Source organism: Macaca fascicularis, chromosome 12 (genome assembly GCF_037993035.2).
Source record: "Macaca fascicularis isolate 582-1 chromosome 12, T2T-MFA8v1.1".
NCBI lineage: Eukaryota > Metazoa > Chordata > Mammalia > Primates > Cercopithecidae > Macaca > Macaca fascicularis.
In genome coordinates, this window is record NC_088386.1 from 120,763,781 (window position 1) to 120,781,042 (window position 17,262).

At 41.7% G+C, this 17,262-nt stretch overlaps 1 protein-coding gene across 20 annotated transcripts in view; it reads right to left on the bottom strand.

Annotated features, from left to right (window-relative positions):
- The window catches only part of DOCK10 (dedicator of cytokinesis 10), a 280,766-nt gene that overhangs the window by 55,614 nt on the left and 207,890 nt on the right, over positions 1 to 17,262 (bottom strand). For all 20 annotated transcript variants that reach the window (XR_012421525.1, XM_074010334.1, XM_065526527.1 and 17 more), the window contains 4 exons: positions 16,922 to 16,991; positions 13,325 to 13,438; positions 9,616 to 9,687; positions 4,047 to 4,193 (listed from right to left, as the gene is read on the bottom strand). Coding sequence is in view for 19 of the 20 variants with exons in the window: in XM_074010334.1 (XP_073866435.1) it covers positions 4,047 to 4,193; positions 9,616 to 9,687; positions 13,325 to 13,438; positions 16,922 to 16,991 (403 nt within the window). In the remaining variant the exon portion in view is untranslated. The remainder of the gene's footprint in view (positions 1 to 4,046; positions 4,194 to 9,615; positions 9,688 to 13,324; positions 13,439 to 16,921; positions 16,992 to 17,262) is intronic.

Below are 17,262 nucleotides of genomic sequence, written 5' to 3' on the forward strand. Positions count from 1 at the left end.
CCAGCACATCTCTATGCTCTAGAAACTTCCCAAGAAAGAGAAGGAGAAAGGAGCCCTGGGGAAGTCTTTGGCAAAGATGCAGGGCTGTTTGACTGCATGAAGGGGGGCCTGGTGAGTCCTGTCTTTGAACTAGTCCAGAGTAGGGATGGTGACTGCTACATCGCAGAGACTGTGGCGGCTGCTCTGCAGATAAGACCTGTGAAGAACGTTGAAGGAGACCTGTCTCCAGCACTCATAAATGGGGACTGTGGGGAGAAAGTGGTGCTGGGGAGTGGAAGAATCAACTTGAGGTTTCTTGACTGTGAAGAAAGACCTTCTATGTGATCAGCTTGGCATCCTCTTTCCAAGGAGCAGTGAGGGTGAAAGGGGATCATTCCTAGGGTGAAAGGTCTCCAGAGTCAGCTGTCTTCCTGCAAAAAGCCCTCCCTCAGGTCTGGCTTCACCAAGTGTAGTGTGTCCCTCTTGCCCTGGGCCCTGAATCTGTTTTAGCATCTTCTTGACCCCCAGGGGCAGTGGCTCTCTTGCTTATGGCTGAGGCCTGGAGGGGCCTCTCTCATTTCATTTTAAGATAATTTATATTCATCTTTTATATTAATAGAAAATAAATTGTAGCAGGTTTTGGTAAACTATGCCCCATGGGCCAAATCTGGCCCACTGCCATTCTTTTTTTAAATAAAAGTTTTACTGGAACACACACTCAGTCCTTTACATATTGTGTATGGCGAATTACTGTTTTTGTGCTGCAATTGCAGAGTTGGGTAGTCGTGGCAGAGACTGGCTTATAAAGCTGAAAATATTTAGTATTTGGCTCTTTACATAAAAAGTGTGCAGACTCTTAATTTAGAGGATAACTTCTACCCTACCAAACTTTTTTCACAGTTTGGTTGAATAAACTAAGGACCAAATATTCTAAATTATCTGTTAAAATATATGATAATAAAAAATTTATTTATTTTATTTCACCAACTGTGAGAGCAATGAGAATTTTACTTCACAATTGGTTGAGAGATGAGTTATGAACCTTCACATTTCAAAACAAACCACATGAATGTCTTGTCCTTTCCTTACATAATTTACAAAACCACTGCCTCCCCCGCCCCATTTTCTTTTTCACCTTGGACGCGTTTCCTTTGCCCGCGTGTTAGACCTTTAGCTCATGTGCCACCAGCAGCAAATTTTGCACAGAGGAGCTCTATGGAAAACATTCATTTGTTCCAAAAGCACAGACTATTTAAGCCAAGTAGAGGAGATGTGAAGGGTTTTCCCTTTTTAGAGACTTGCTTATCCATCCTTATCTGATATTTAGAGAGAAATACCACAGATGTTTCTTTAAACATATTTTGCTAACAAACCAAGTCTCTCTCTAATATTAGGTAATTTCCAAATGTTTTTCAAAAGCTCATTGAAACAAAGCAGTGGTTAGTCAGGCGGAAGGGCTAAAAGATATGGCTATCCAATCAGGAAAAGAAAAATCAGAATGAATCCGTCTTTGCTCCCATCTTGGTATTGTGCTTCATAAAGAGAGTGTCTAAATAGGTGTATGTTCAGATAAGTGGAGCTGTGACCCAGGTGGGTGGCAAAAAGAAAAATGACAAAAGCTGCATTCATTTGAATCCTGTCTACTTCACTGAGAGAATAGTTGAGAAATGTACCAGCTGTTTGGCATAAATTGCTGAAAAAATATTACTTTCCCATAATGTGGGCTAAGGGAGGCTACCTTTTAACGTAGAATATTTTTACATGCCCACACACTGGTTCCCAGAGGTTCTTCTTGATTCGTGGAGACCAATTTTGAGCAACCCGTGGAGTGTCAATAATATTTTAATTGTTAAATTCCAATGTTGACTAATTCACAGTAGTTGACTGCTAATGTAGACTTCAATAACAAAAAGAGGTAGCAGTCATTTGAAGCCCCAATTGAGCAAACAACTACTGTTTGCTGGAAATATAAGAGATTTATGACATCAGCACTGGGAGTGGGCTGTGTTGAGCAGCTGAAAATTCAAACGTATTGGACTTGCACCAAATGACGATGTTCAGTTTTACATTTTCAAAAATCACTTTCTTTTCCTTTCTTTTCTTCTCTCCTAGTTCAAATGATTCATCTAATAAGTGTTCCAATTTTGTTTTAATTTTATGTGTCAAATAAATGCCATTAAAACTTCAAATTAGTAATAAGGAGGGCAACTATGGGGTCTCTTCCCTTTTTTAGAGACTTGCTTATCTGTCATTTTTTTGTAGTTTAGGGAAGAATATTTCAGATGTTTCTTGCAATATATTTTATTTGCAAATTGAACTATATATAATTCTAAGTTTCCTAGTAAACAACTAGCATAGCAATAAACTTTATTCCCATAGGTCTTAAAACGTGGTATAAAACTACAGTAATTTTTCCCCCCTGTAAACTTTTCCCCTTTAACACTTATTCTTATCTCTTTCTGGAAGCAAGGAAAAAGTTAAAATCAGAGACAAAACCTTAAAGAAAAAAATAAATTCAGGGTAAGAACACATATAGTGTATAATTTGAAATAGTTTTTAACACATTAAAAAAGAAATTAGGCTGGATTAAAGCTCTCCACTGACAAGCTGGGCTCATTTTCTACTTCTATAGGCTTTTAACTGTATATTATTAGCATTTATTTATACCCTCTCACACCCACCCATAAGTTCTGGTGACTACCATTAAGAAACAAGTCAGATGACTTCATAAAGGTTACAGTAGTCAAGAGTTAGACAAAAGAAGGAGGCACAGAAAACTATTGTCTTTCTAACTGCATGCATCATCTGTTAAATGGTATATTGTAATTATGTATCTTAGTTTTTTCTTTGACTTTGCATTTCTTTCCTCTCAGCTCAATATAAATGGTTGTAACCCAATGAAATATAACTAATTTCCATACATATCCAGTTTAGTAAGTAGTTGCTCAGTGCTTTACTTGATAATTTTTCTTTCATGGGATCAGTGTGATCTTTTCATAATGTAAAAAACAGCCTAGGTCAAGCTTGGTGGCTCACACCTGTCATCCCAGCACTTTGGGAAGCCAGTCGCTTGAGCTCAGGAGTTTGAAACCAGCCTGGGCTACATGGCAAAACCCCGTCTCCACAGAAAATACAACAATTAGCTAGGTTTGGTGGTGTGTGTCTGTGGTCCTAGCTACTTGGGAGGCTGAGGCGGGAGGATCGCATGAGCCCAGGGAGACTGAGGCTGCAAGGGACCTGTGATCACGCCACTGTGCTCCAGTTTGGGTGACAAGAGTGAGATCCTGTCTCAAAAAGAAAGAAAGAATAAAAAGAGTTTGGAGATAATAAACAAAAATGCTAAATTCCTGAAGGTTTTCAAAAAGTGGCTACTTGGTATCACTGTCAGACCTAAAGCCATTATAACATCACTTTCAAGGGCAGAAATGCCCGAGACAATATTACTGTAGTGCAGCTTCCCTTTTAAAAATTTCATTTTTTCTCTTCAAATATATTTAGAAGTACTATGATTTGACTACACTCAAATGGATACTTTGCTCTAACCTTAGTTTTCTTTTTCTTTTTTTTTCCTGTGAGACGGAGTCTCACTCTGTCACCAGACTAGAGTTCAGTGGTGTGATCTCAGCTCACTGCAACCTCCGCCTCCCAGATTCAAGTGATTCTCCTGCCTCAGCCTCCCGAGTAGCTGGGACTACAGGCATGTGCCACCACGCCCAGCTAAGTTTTGTATTTTTAGTAGACATGGGGTTTCACCATGTTGGCCAGGATGGTCTCTATCTCTTGACCTCATGATCCGCCCGCCTCGGCCTCCCAAAGTGCCGGGATTACAAGCATGGGCCATCGCGCCCGGCCCTCTAACCTTAGTCTTTATTCAATAAAACTTCAAATTGGAAAAAAAAAATTAAAAGTATTTCAAGCAGGAAAGATGTATAAATGAAAGTTTTCATCTGACAGTGCTAGTTTTGATTTTTCATCATACATGAAGATGTGAACTGATGAAAGTTTAGACTATCTTGCATCCACCAACATGGGGCCTTGAATAGAACTGTGATCTCATATAACTGTACCTTGAGAAATCTGGCAACGCTGTGGTTTGCTCTTCTCGTTTCTTCAAGTGCATCCTTGTATTTCCAAATCACATGGTCGGATAGGACCATGACAAGATTGTCCAATTCATTTTGGTAAGATTCAGGAAATCTCTGAGGCCGGGGAAGCTAAGGAAAGAATGGATTATTTCTTTATAATGTGGCATGTGAAATATTAAGCCGAGGAAATATCAATCGAAAGATTTACTTTATTTTATAGGTCATCAAATAAAAAGAATCCTTTTGAAAACTTGAAAGCAATAATAAAATAGAAGCCTTTTAATTTCAAGGTCATGATTTCCATCATTTTTATTTAATGTTTCCTTCAATTTTGGTCAATTAAATTTTCACCTTATAATAAAAGTCAATCATAAATATTAATTGCAAACTATTGAAACAATGTAGCAATGTACAAAGTAAAACGTGAACCTTTTCTGTGACCTGTCACATCTTACTTCCCCTCCTTCCCTCTCAGGGAATAGCTACTATTAATGATTTAATGAACATTATTCTAGATATTTTGGACATGTAGTTCTCTATTTCATTTTATTTTATTTTATTATTATTATTTTTTTTGAGATGGAGTTTCGCTGTTGTTGCCCAGGCTGGAGTGCAATGGCATAATCTCAGCTCACTGCAACCTTCGCCTCCTGGGTTCAGGTGATTCTCCTGCCGCAGCCTCCCGAGTAGCTGGGATTACAGGCACCTGCCACCACACCCAGCTAATTTTTGTATTTTTAGTAGAGACAGGGTCTCGCCATGTTGGCCAGGCTGGTCTTGAACTCCTGACCTCGGGTGATCGACCCACCTTGGCCTCCCAAAGTGCTGGGATTACAGGTGTGAGCCACCGCATCCGGCCCCTCTATTTCATTTTAAAATAAACTATTTTGATTTTTTTACAACTAGGAATTCCCCCAATAAACAACTTTAAGAAATTAATAAATGAATAACTGAATGAGTACAGATACTCGTTTGAAATGTCCTCTGATACATGGTGAGTCCCAGCTAGTTTTAACTCCCTGGTCCTAGTATAAGACATAGTTAAGAGGCACCAGTGGAGCCTCACAAGTCAAGATAAAGAAGGGCTTGGCTGTGAGATGACATTACATCCACTGAATAAAGCTCTATGGATCCCAAAAGACCATTTCAGGTCCAGAAATCCATCCCTCCTGTTTGGACTCCTGCATATGAAGAGAATGTTTGAGGCAGCTGAGTTCTTCCAACCCAGACTCGGCCCTTTTTTTTTTTTTTTTTTGGAGACATGGTCTTTCTGTGTCACCCAGACTGGAGTGCAATGGTGTGATCTCAGCTCACTGCAACCTCCGCCTCCTGGGTTCAAGTGATTCTCCCACCTCAGCCTCCCAAGTAGCTAGGATTACAGGCGCCACAAATAGCTTGGGGAAAGTTTACTATGAATGCTTTGGTGTCAAAAGATAATATCAGGGCTGGGCACAATGGCTCACGCCTGTAATCCCAGTACTTTGGGAGGCTGAGGTGGGTGGATCACTTAAGCCCAAGAGTTCCAGACCAGCCTGGGCAACATGAAGAAACTCCATTTTACTAAATATATATCATCTATCTATCTATCTATCTATCTATCTATCTATCTATCTATCTTCTATCTATCTATCATCTATCTATCTTCTATCTATCATCTATCTTCTATCTCTATCATCTATCATCTATCTACTATCTATCATCTATCTATCTTCTATCTCTATCATCTATCATCTATCTTCTATCTATCATCTATCTACTATCTATCTATCTATCTATCTGTCTATCTATCTATCTATCATCTATCTATCATCTCTCTCTCTCTCTCTTGCTCGCTCTCATATTAGCTGGGCTTGGTGGCCGTGCTTGTAGTCCCAGCTACTAGGGATGCTGAAGTGGGAGAATCACCTAAGTTGGGGAAGTTGAGGCTGCAGTGAGCTATGATTGTGCCACTGCACTCCAGCCTGGGCAACAGGAGTGAGACCTTGTCTCAAGGAAAAAAAAAAAAAAATGGGCCAGGCATGGTGGCTCATGCCTGTAATTCCAGCACTTTGGGAGGCTGAGGTAGGTGGATCACCTGAGGTCAGGAGTTGGAGACCAGTCTGGCCAATATGGTGAAACCCTGTCTCTACTAAAAATGCAAAAATTAGCTAGCCGTGGTGGCATGCGCCTGTAATCCCAGCTACTTGGGAGGCTGAGGCAGGAGCATCGCTTCAACCCAGGAGGTGGAGCTTGCAGTGAGCCAAGATCGTGCCACTGCACTCCAGCGTGAGCGACAGAGCGAAATTCGGTCTCGGGAAAAAAAAGAAAAAAGATGGTATCAGGTCTTTTCCCACTGTGATGATGAGAGATGGTTAGAGAGTGAAAGGTGCAGCGCTCCTGAAAGAAGACTAGGGTGTGAGGGTTACCACTGAAGGGGGTCATGAAAAGCATACCTCTATCGGGGAAGACAAACTGCTGGACACAATCATGCTGGCTATTATCAGTTCATTTATTCTTAGGCTGCTCACAGGTGTGTTTTGTGACCTGTCTATACAAGCAGATGCATATTGGTAGGAACTAGAAGAGAATTTTAGTCCAATCCACTCTTCTTACAGATGAGAAAACAGGCACTGAGATGTGAAGCGTCATTTTCATCAGCTAACAAGTTAGTGACAGAGCAGGAATTTCAACAGTGAGGTTTCCTGACCCCAGTAGAGCTTAATGACAGCGAGATACGAACCATTTTTATCTTTGTGTCAGATTTTCTCTCCCTCCCAGGTAGGAGGTTCTCATCTCCAGAAGTGGAAAGCAGATACAGCAGAAAAGCAAACACAGGATTTACGAGTTAAGAGTTATGGAACTCTACAGACAATTAAAGGTCCAGCAAGGCATTTCTGTCATGCTAAGATCAAGGCCGTGGTTAGAAAGACTTGGGGCCTAGAGCGTGGATGAGGACCTCTGGATGGATGACTCTGAGGAAGTGGATCTGCATACTTCCCTGAAGCCTTAGTGCTGGCAGAAGTTTAATTCCTCCCCATTAAGTGTCAGCACTCCTCCCATGCAAGATGATATTGCAGAGGCTTCTCCCTGCTAGGAATCAGGCAAACCCTTGAGGAGCTGTCCCGCCTCTCCTTCTGGTGATCAGGACAATACCTGGAGGTTAAATCCTAGCTTAACCCAGCTGGGGGCTTGCTGGTCCTAAAAAAAGCAAGAAAGAGAATACACCCAAAGGGGCTATAAAAATTAGCTAGCATGTACCACCAGGAGGTAGGGCAGAACCTCTGCAATTGGACATTGAGGATGTGGGCCAGAAAGTAAGGGCAGGTAACTTAGAATGCATTGACATGGAGGTGCTTTTTCAGAACACGGGATTAAATAAGGACTCACGGGATGAGCAACTCACTGCTAGGGTTGCTCTGAGAATCCAGAGATGGCCTACTTTAAGCGAAGTGGAAATGTCTGGTTGTCCTGGCAGAGGATAGAGGAAAAAATAAAGAGGTGGAGAGAGATGGATATGTGGGAATGGATATTAATTGAGACCAGAAGATCCACCAGCATATCAAGTTCCCCAGGCAGGCCCAGAAGACAGCATGCACCACGGCCATCAAGAAGGTGCTGGGGACCAATATCGTTAAGAAAGTCAGGGGCGTTTCCCATCTGTTGGCAGGAGCAGCAGTCACAGCGTTGGCTCATGAGCAGCCATGGGGATCAGGGATCACCAAAACAACAGAGGCCATGTGCTACGCTTAATCTTAGGAGCCAGGAGGCTGTGAGTATCATGACAAATGGCAAGACTGGTGGGGAAGCCAAGAGGGACCAACTCTCAGGGAGTTGTAGAGCTGGTTAATGATACCTGGAACTCCTAGGGACAAAACAGACAGCAACCAGCAATGGCGGTACATCATATTAACAAAGAAGGCAAGAATGGGCAACTGGAAGATGAGGATGTTCATTCTAATGAATAGTCATGGTTCTTTTCTCTGTTCCTGGACCTGAGTCACAATTCAGATCTGGTACACATTGAATGAAGGGGTGATGGAGTCCCTAAAGGAAAGCCACTGCTGCAACAATGCAGTAGGTACGTAGTGTAATGAGTCTATCAGTTCTTCTCCAAAGGGCCCTGTAGCCATTTACTCAGGCTACTCTACACTGAGAAGAAAGGAATACAGTTCAAGGACTGTTGGACACAGGATCTGAGTTGACACTGATATCCAGAAATGAAAAGCATCACCCTGATAGAGTGGGCACTTACAGGGATTAAAAGTGGAGTCCTGACTAAAGTTCTGTTAACAGTAGATCCATTGGGTTCAAAGATCTCCCCCAATAGTCATGTAACTGGTCCCAAATGTATAATTTGTATTAGTAAAATTGGCATTTGGAGTAACCTTCCATGGGGTGCTTGGTCTGTGGAGGTAGCCTAGAGGGGGAGGCCAGGTGGGAGCTTCTGACGCTGCTTCTCCCCCACCAAAGGAGTAAATCAAAACAACATCACTGTACACCACCAACCCCACCTCATGCAGCATTGTTCTGATTTACTCTCCACGTGGGGCAAGGGCAATGCCAAAGGTCTTCCCTTGACCTTACCCACAATGGGGGCTGAGAGAAATGTGTGTGGAACTCAGGTGATCTACTTGGCTGCTTCTTGGTCTTCCTCACTCCATTGTAACTGTGAATGGCCACATGTACCAACTCTAGTGTGAGTACAGTAGATGACCTGAGGCCAAGACCACTCTAGAATGAGGGTTTGGGTTACATCACCAGGTGAGTCACCAAGACCTTTGGAGCTGCTAGCTAGGGTGAGAGGGATCTAGAATGGAGGGTTGTGACGGGAGATGATGAGTAATACGTAGGCTCCTGAAAAGCCATGGCAGGGGCTTTAGTTAATTCCATCAGGGTCCCTCTTCTAAGCTTCCTTCCTTTCAGGAGGAGAGGCCCATGGGAACTGTGGGGAAGCAGATTCATGAACATGTACAATATGTCATGCAAACTTGGAATGTGGCAGCCAGGAATGTGCATTGCTCAAATGTTTCTTCAAGACAGAATCTAGTGGAGGAATATAAAGAGCTGCTGTATCTTGGGATCTGCTCCAGCATTCATGCCAAGGCTACCCTCTCCCCAGGCTGCTCCCAGTCAATGACTTAGCTTGCAGAGGTCCTAGAGTCAGATGGCCTCCCCAGTGCAGGGTTCCTCTAATGACAACTCTTTGCTCTCAGACTTCCCATTAGCCCAGCTAAAACCTTATCACTGTGAGACTCTTCCTAGCCAATCCTCCTTCCTTCCCGCTTTTCATTTACAGGCATCAGACTTTCCCATTTCTTTTTCCTGTTCCTTTTATCCTTTATAGTTACTTCCCTCCAATACATCTTTTGCATTTCCAATACTGTCTTGGTATCTGCTTCTGAAGGGCCTGTGCAGATGTACACAATCATTTCTCCTACTTATAAAGTAATTATTGTAAATTGCTAAGGTTTATAAAGCAAGTAAAAATGGAACTAATGACAGCATAATCATTAGTGCAATTGTTGGATAATATTGTAAACATATTATAGTATTATATTACTGATGTTCTTACCTGGATTTTATTTGTTTCAATCAAGTGCTGTGCCATCGATTTTAGGATAATTGCAAAGAAGAACCAGGAATGCTATTAGGAAAAAAAAGGCAACGAGACATTTATTATCCTATGGTAAAATAATGACAATTTTTTTCTTTGTAATATGTAATATACTATAACATTGTTATGTTAAAATGTGTTCTTTGAAACTAAATGAATTAGAGCAGTAAAATATTCACTATTATAGTGGGATGATTTTTATCCCACTATAAAATGGGATAAAAAGTTCTAGTGGTAAAAGTAAATGTCAGACATTTCAGTTTCTCAATCCTCTCAAAAAACATTTAAAACAAGTTACAAGTTTACTTGGCATGACTGACTAAGCTGTTATTTTACGAAATATTTATTCAAGGGATGTTCTAGTTGTTTCACTTAGTGAAACAAAACTAAACAAACTTTTTTTTTTTTTTTTTTTTGAGACCATCTCACTCTGTTGCCAGACTGGAGTGCAGTGGTGCTATCACGGCTCACTGCAGCCTTGAACTCTCCGGCTCAGGTGATTCTCCCACCTCAGTCTCCTGGATACCTGGGACTACAGATGTGTGCACCATGCCCAGCTAACTTTTTGTGTTTTTTGTAGAGACAGGGTTTTACCATGTTGCCCAGGCTGGTCTTGAACTCCTGGGCTTAGGTGATCCTCCCGCCTCAGCCTCCCAAAGTCCTGTGATTACAGTCGTGAGCCACCAAGCCCGACCTAAACAAACTTTTTATTGTACCAGGCTCACCCCTAAAATTTCAAAGGTTAGAGGCAAGGGTGAAAATGGAAGGTCATATGTCTAAATATCTAGAAGTTGGAAGTCAAGCTGAAAAGGTGTTAAATAAAATGTATTTGATCCTCCTACCTCGACAAACAAAACTTCATAACACCTTGGAATGCCGCACCAGTGTGTGAGGTCCTAGGGGGCACAGGGCCTGGCCTAACCCTTTTCTTCTCGCCCAAGGCTCTGTCCTCCCCCTTGAGGGGCCTGGTGCATATGTGTTAAGTACTTTAAAAAACAAAGCTTCAAAACTTATGTCACCTAAATAACTAATATCTCAAAATTATCTGCTCATACCAGATTTTGTCATGAAATAAATGCAGGCCCAATGATAAGAGCAGTACACACTTGTTCCTACTTAGGGCTTTGCAGAGGTAGGACCTTGTTCACCTGAGCTCTTTTGGAAACTGTCCAGCCTGCACATCTGAGTGCTATCCACAACGCGACCCTCCTCCCTGCCACAAATAGCTCCTTAATGGGGTCTAGTGTTGCACTCAGGCATCAAGACCTGTCCTCTGGGGGTCCTGGAGGGCTTGGGACAGAGATTGAAGCAGGCCTGGGAATCCGCCTATAGGACCTTCAGCAAGAGGGTCTTGGGGTTCCTTACAGGTCTAGAAGGGGAGGTAGGGGCTCCTGGTGGGCTTATTCTCTTTATTCTCTTAGCTCCTCTTAAACCTTGGCCTATGAGGATGGGTGCAGTATGAGAAAAGCAAAGCACACCCCAGGATGGGCACCCTTCTTTCTTGGGCCTAAGGGTGACACTTAGCTACAAAAAGTCATATTGTATATGTACAGTTTCAAGAATGCACCCCTTGCATCCTCTCTGCTTTCCACCCCTTCCACCACAGTAACAGTTTTAAATTTTGTGCTAATCATTCCCTTTACTTCACAATTTTGCTATGAATGCTTATACAATGAAGGGATATTTAGTTCATCTGGCCACTGAACTTCATATAAATGGAACTGTCCTCTATGTATTCTTCTGAGATTGCCTTTTTCATTCAACAAACTCTGTTCTGTGGTTCGTTTATTTTGAAGCATGTAGCTGGGGGGATCACCTACGGTCACCACATGACATATATAATCACCACGTACTTATCTGCTCTACTGTCAATGGGCATTTGGATTATATCCTGTTTTAAGCTCATACAAACAAGGCTGCTATAAACTTTTGACAACATAGTCCTAATTCTGAAAGACTGGCTCAGATCAAAAAGAGAAGGGATTGCTGTTCTACAAAGGCAGCTATGGCTTAATGGAGTGATCACTTCTTAGTAAGAAGAAATGGAAATGGCTACCAATACTATCCTAGCACTCCAACAGCATTCTAATGGCTATTAGAAGTGAAACATGTTGTTAGGAATATGAATGAATCCCAGGCACACTGCTGCAATCCTCTCTCCCTAATCTTGTCCAAAATATTTTTAGCCATCATGTCAAGTGTTCCAACATTTGTCTCTTAATTCAACAGACTCCTGCCCCTCTCCACCCCTTAGCACTCTGGCCTGCCTCCACTATTTTCCTTGAATCCACCAGCACTAATGAAATTGAGCTTTTGCCTGTTTATGTCTGATGACAGATGAAACCTTGACTCCTCTGCTGCCCTCTCCACACGTTCCCTTATGTATCTGCACACTCCACTGCCTCCCGTCTCCTGAAACCCGCCCGCCCCGCCTTCCAGAGCACATGGTCCATCATTAGCACAATCTCCTGAAGATGCAGTTCTTCTCCGAGCATTCTCTTCACTCCGTATTTTAACTGAGCAGCGACTCTCCGCAGAGGATCCTGCCTCTCTGATAGCCCCTCGAGTGGTTGCGGTCTCCATTTTCACCCCACTGTAGTCGATTCTCAACACAGCAGTCAGAGGGATTCTTTTAAACCAAGGTCAGCTTGGTTTAAAACATTACTCCTCTGTGCAAAACCTTCCAATGACACAAATCCCCGTTCTGCTCTGAGTGGGAAAGCCAAGCCTGTGCTAACTGCCAAGCCTCCAGTGGCTTCCATGACTTCATCTTCCATCTTTTTTTTTTTTCTTTCTGCTCACTTGGCTCCAGCCACAGTGTCCTCCCTGTCTCCTGCAGACACACCAGCCGTGCTGCTGCCTGATGACTTCATGCAGGTCTTTCCCTCTGAGCATCTCCATGGCCAGCACCCTCTTTGCCTTCACATTTTTTTTTTTTTTTTTTTTTTTTACTCAAGAATTACCTTCTCCATCAGATACATCCTGATCACTCTATTTAAAACTTCAACTCTCCCCTACACCTTCAGTACTCACAATGCCCAATTCTTACCAGTTCTATAATTTTTCCAATGCATCTTCTTTTCTAACATACAATATCTGTCTGTCTGTCTGTCTGTCTGTCTGTCTGTCTATCTATCTATCTATCTACCTACCTACCTACCTAACTACCTACCTACCTACCTACCTACCTATCTATCTGGTCTTGTTGCCCAGGCTGCAGTGCAATGGCATGATCTCAGCTCACTGCAACCTCTGCCTCCCGGGTTCAAGCGATTCCCCTGCCTCCACCTCCTGAGTAGCTGGGATTACAGACGCGCACCACCACTCCTGGCTAATTTTGTTTTTGTAGTTTTAGTAGAGATGGGGTTTCACCATGTTGGCCAGGCTGGTCTTGAACTCCTGACCTCAAGTGATCTGCCCATCTCGGCCTCCCAAAGTGCTGGGATTACAGGGGTGAGTCACCGCACCCAGCCCATTCTACTTTTTTGTATGTTGTCTTGATATAGATCTCTTTTGCTTAGTATCTTTATATGCTAAGTTTCAATATGAATCTTAATGCTGGAAACTGCAAGAGAAACAGTCTACATCAATGACTCCTATCATTTTCCAGGGATAAGCATGATCCATGCCTAGTACTCACATTAAAGGACCATCTTTAAATTCTTACCTTTAGGACATGCTTTACTGTTGTTGAGTCATTTGATTTCAAAAGACCAGTCACATTTTTAGCCAGTTCCTCATGTACAGTCCTCTCCTTGCATGCCCTGGTCTTGAACACGAACTGAAGAAAATCCAAAAAGTGAATAAAGTTAAATACTTTGAAAAATGAAGCTTCAAAAACTATGCCATGTGAATAACTCATATCTCAAAATTATCTGCTCATGCCAGATTTTGCCATGAAATAAATGCAGGCCCAATGATAAGAGCAGGACACACCTGTTCCTATTTAGGGCTTTGCAGAAGTCGGGCCTTGCTCACCTAAGCTCTCCTTGAAACTCTTTGTAGAAATCAAGAGAAAGAGCCGGAGAGCCATTTAACACGTTCAGGGAAACATGGAGGGCTTTGACCCACCTACTTAGGACACATTCCCCTTCTCCTTCCTCCATTGGTAACAGGTGGCATGGTAGCAATTCTTCATCCTGAAAGGGTAGAGCACCCACTCAAATAGCCAAGTGGGGAAGCCGGTGCCTTCCAGAGGCCAGTAGGTGAGCTCCCCACAAACCCAGGGTCTATCATCCCATGCTTAGACACATCTATCAAGGCGTTCATGAACATTGGCCATCAGTAAGATAACAAATGGTGCATACTTATTTTTTTTCCTCAGAAGATTGGTTTTGGCGTGCACCACTGAGTGCATGTAATGGCTAGTTTTCAGTATTTCTTCATCTCTTAAGAATATCACTATCAATTTATGCACATCCATAAAGTTCAAATATAAAATGCTTATTACTGAATTATAATATTTCACTTATGAGTTGGGTTTGCCTCATGGAAGGACATTTCTTCATAATTTTCACAATTCAGATTTCACTATAATTGAGAGTGAAGGCAGGAAAGAGAATGAATGGCTTAACATAGAGGCACATGAGCTTTTGGATCTGTAACTGTTTCTTTAAACTTTGTAGCACACTGGCAACCTAACTTGTCTTGGTGGGATTTGACTTCTCCAAGCTCATCTCAAAGAAGAAAGATGAAGTTAATGGATGCATGAAACTAGATAAGATCAAGAGTAATACAATTTTTCCCTCTCATGGATTATACCTCAGATGAGAGCAATGTCATCAATGAGCTCATGCCATGCACAGTTATTTAGCCTGAAGGGCATTTAAACTGGCACTGAAATATTATTTTAAAATGTTGACTATAACCCATCAGTGCTACAAATCACTGTTAACCATGGCATTTAATTAGACTGGCTTTAGCCACGCATCTTTGAAAAAGGCATGGTGTATGTGTGCATTTTGAATATTGTAGATGAAGTGAGTTAGCAGCATTTAGCACCACTGAACTTGAAATGGTGTTTAGATAACTTCTGAATAAATACAAATTGCATTGAATGTCACATCTTTCGAGGACATTCAAGCATGCACTGAGTCCAGTCACAGAATGATAGAGCTGAATGTTCCTTTGGTCATTTCATCGCACATCACAGAGGAGAAAACTGAGGTTCAGAGAGGCTGACTGCTACAGTCTAGAATTGACTAGAATCTAGTCTCTTACTTGCCAGCTTAGTGTTCTTTCCAGAGTAAAATGTGAGTTGATGATATTTATTAGGAGGTATTTTAGATATGTTAAAATTTATTATAAAATTGTTATCAGCCTAAAATTCCACAGAGGTGTATTTTTGGATTTAAATCACTTAAAGCAACCTAAGTAGATAATCTCCTGTATTATAACGTGAGATGGTCCTATTGGGTATTTCAGATATCCTGGTTAAAAATAAGGGCCACACCAGGATGCATTTCTAATGCATCTCTCCAGGAGCATCATCGGTAGAGAGTCTGAGATTTGAGGTACTCACAAAGAGCTAGCCTTGGTAATCACAAAAATAGTCACAACACAGGAGAATTCTTAAAGTAATTTTCAATGATTTCACTGACATGAGGAAAATAATATGTGTTGAAATGGAGATGCCTGTGTATAAGATGGGTCAAGAACTTTTTTTCTCTTTCTCTCTCAGTCCCTTTAAGGATTGAAATGAAACATTGGGGTAAGCATTGAGAGGGTGAAACCTCTCGAGGTGATTCTGTTGAATGGTAAATTCATCGATACTCTATAAAACTAAGCTATGACCCTATCTTAGGGAGCAAACTAAAAAGGCATGTGTAGGTGGAACTGGCTTTTCGCAACTGAGATGTGGATCTTATTGGGTAAAATTATACCATAAGAAATTATTGTGAAGTAACTATTTTCGGCATGTAGCCTATGTTTAAAAAGGGCACACACTCATACTTTGGTATTTGGGAAGACAACCAACATTTCTGACAGATAGAAAACATATGGATATAAAAATTGTTAACGAAAAATATTTCCTTCCAGATGGTATCTTAGAGGGGTTCTCTCCAGAATGCAATTTCTGGTTACTTCCTTTTATGGGAGCGAGGATTTTTTTTTTTTGAGATGGAGTCTCGCTCTGTTGCCCTGGCTGGAGCGCAGTGGCGCGATCTTGGCTCACTGCAAGCTCTGCCTCCTGGGTTCACGCCATTCTCCTGCCTCAGCCTCCCGAGTAATGGGACTACAGGCACCCACGATCACGCCTGGCTAATTTTTTTTTTGTATTTTTAGTAGAGATGGGGTTTCATTGTGTTAGCCAGGATGGTCTCAATCTCCTGACCTCATGATCTGCCCACCTCGGCCTCCCAGTATGCTGGGATTACAGGCGTGAGCCACCACACCAAGCCAATTTTTTTTAAAAAACAAGTTTCTAGACATCTTGAATATGTTAGTATCTGTCTGTGCATACATATTAAGAGAATATAGTTTTTTGATGAAAAAGCTGTGTCTCAAAAAGATTTAATCTATGCATAGGAAAAAGATTAGATATTTAGATCCTGTATGTATTATAAAGTAATTTAAGATACTCTTCTGTATTTCTGGATGGGTTCTTTCTTTTCATTAAAGAGGATGACATTTAGGTGGGAACTACGAAAACACAAACATCATCACAAGTTCACTGGCATTAATCCACAGGCCAACTGGAAATGAGAATAGAAGCATCTCTGAGTGAACACTTGACATAGGACCCTGGAAGAAGCAGTGCACACTGATGGAATGGGCAAGTGGTTCATGCCAGAAGATAAAGGACTTAACATACCAGAAGCAGGTACAAATATACAGTAACTGGGAAAATGAAATAATGCCTGAGAAAACAATAGAAAGAGCTAAGAAAGCATTGCAGAGGAAACACAGAGCATTCAACAAACCAATAGGAAAGTCTTCCTTAAATTAACACAGGAATCTCATTTACTTGTAATGTTGACTTCAAAAGCATAGCACTTGAGTCTTCTCCTCTATCTTTTTCTTTCCTCTCTCTCCCCACTTAATTATTTATTTGCACAGGTACACATTACTTATACGTTTAAAAATTCACCTCGCCCATTAATGCAAAGAGATGGAATTCTAAGTAGCTAAGGGGAATTCCTGATATTACTGTGATGGGCGCCACTCAGTTAAAGGGAGAAAACTTCCCACTTACTGCACACAGGAAATGAGACAAGCCACACAGCACAAGGGATATGAGCAATTTCCAAGAGGCATTTCATACCTTAATATATGACTGGACAGAATGATCCAGCTGTTCGTCATGGCACTTGGCCACAATGTCGGTCAGAACCCTGGAAAAGCAAAGCTGATCAGTGGCCTTTCTGGAGAGGGCAGAAAAATCCCGCTTTAGTTTGTCATTACAGTGCTTCGTAAATTGGGTATTTAATAGTTACCGGGTGAATGAATGAACCAATCCCTGACTCCTTCCTTGCCCTTCTCACCCCCATATCCAATACTGGGCATTTAATATCTATAGCATCGATGACCATTTCCATCAATGAGCCATTTCCAACTTTGAAACTTTGAAACACAAAGATATAAGTAGTGTTGTAATATCACAAT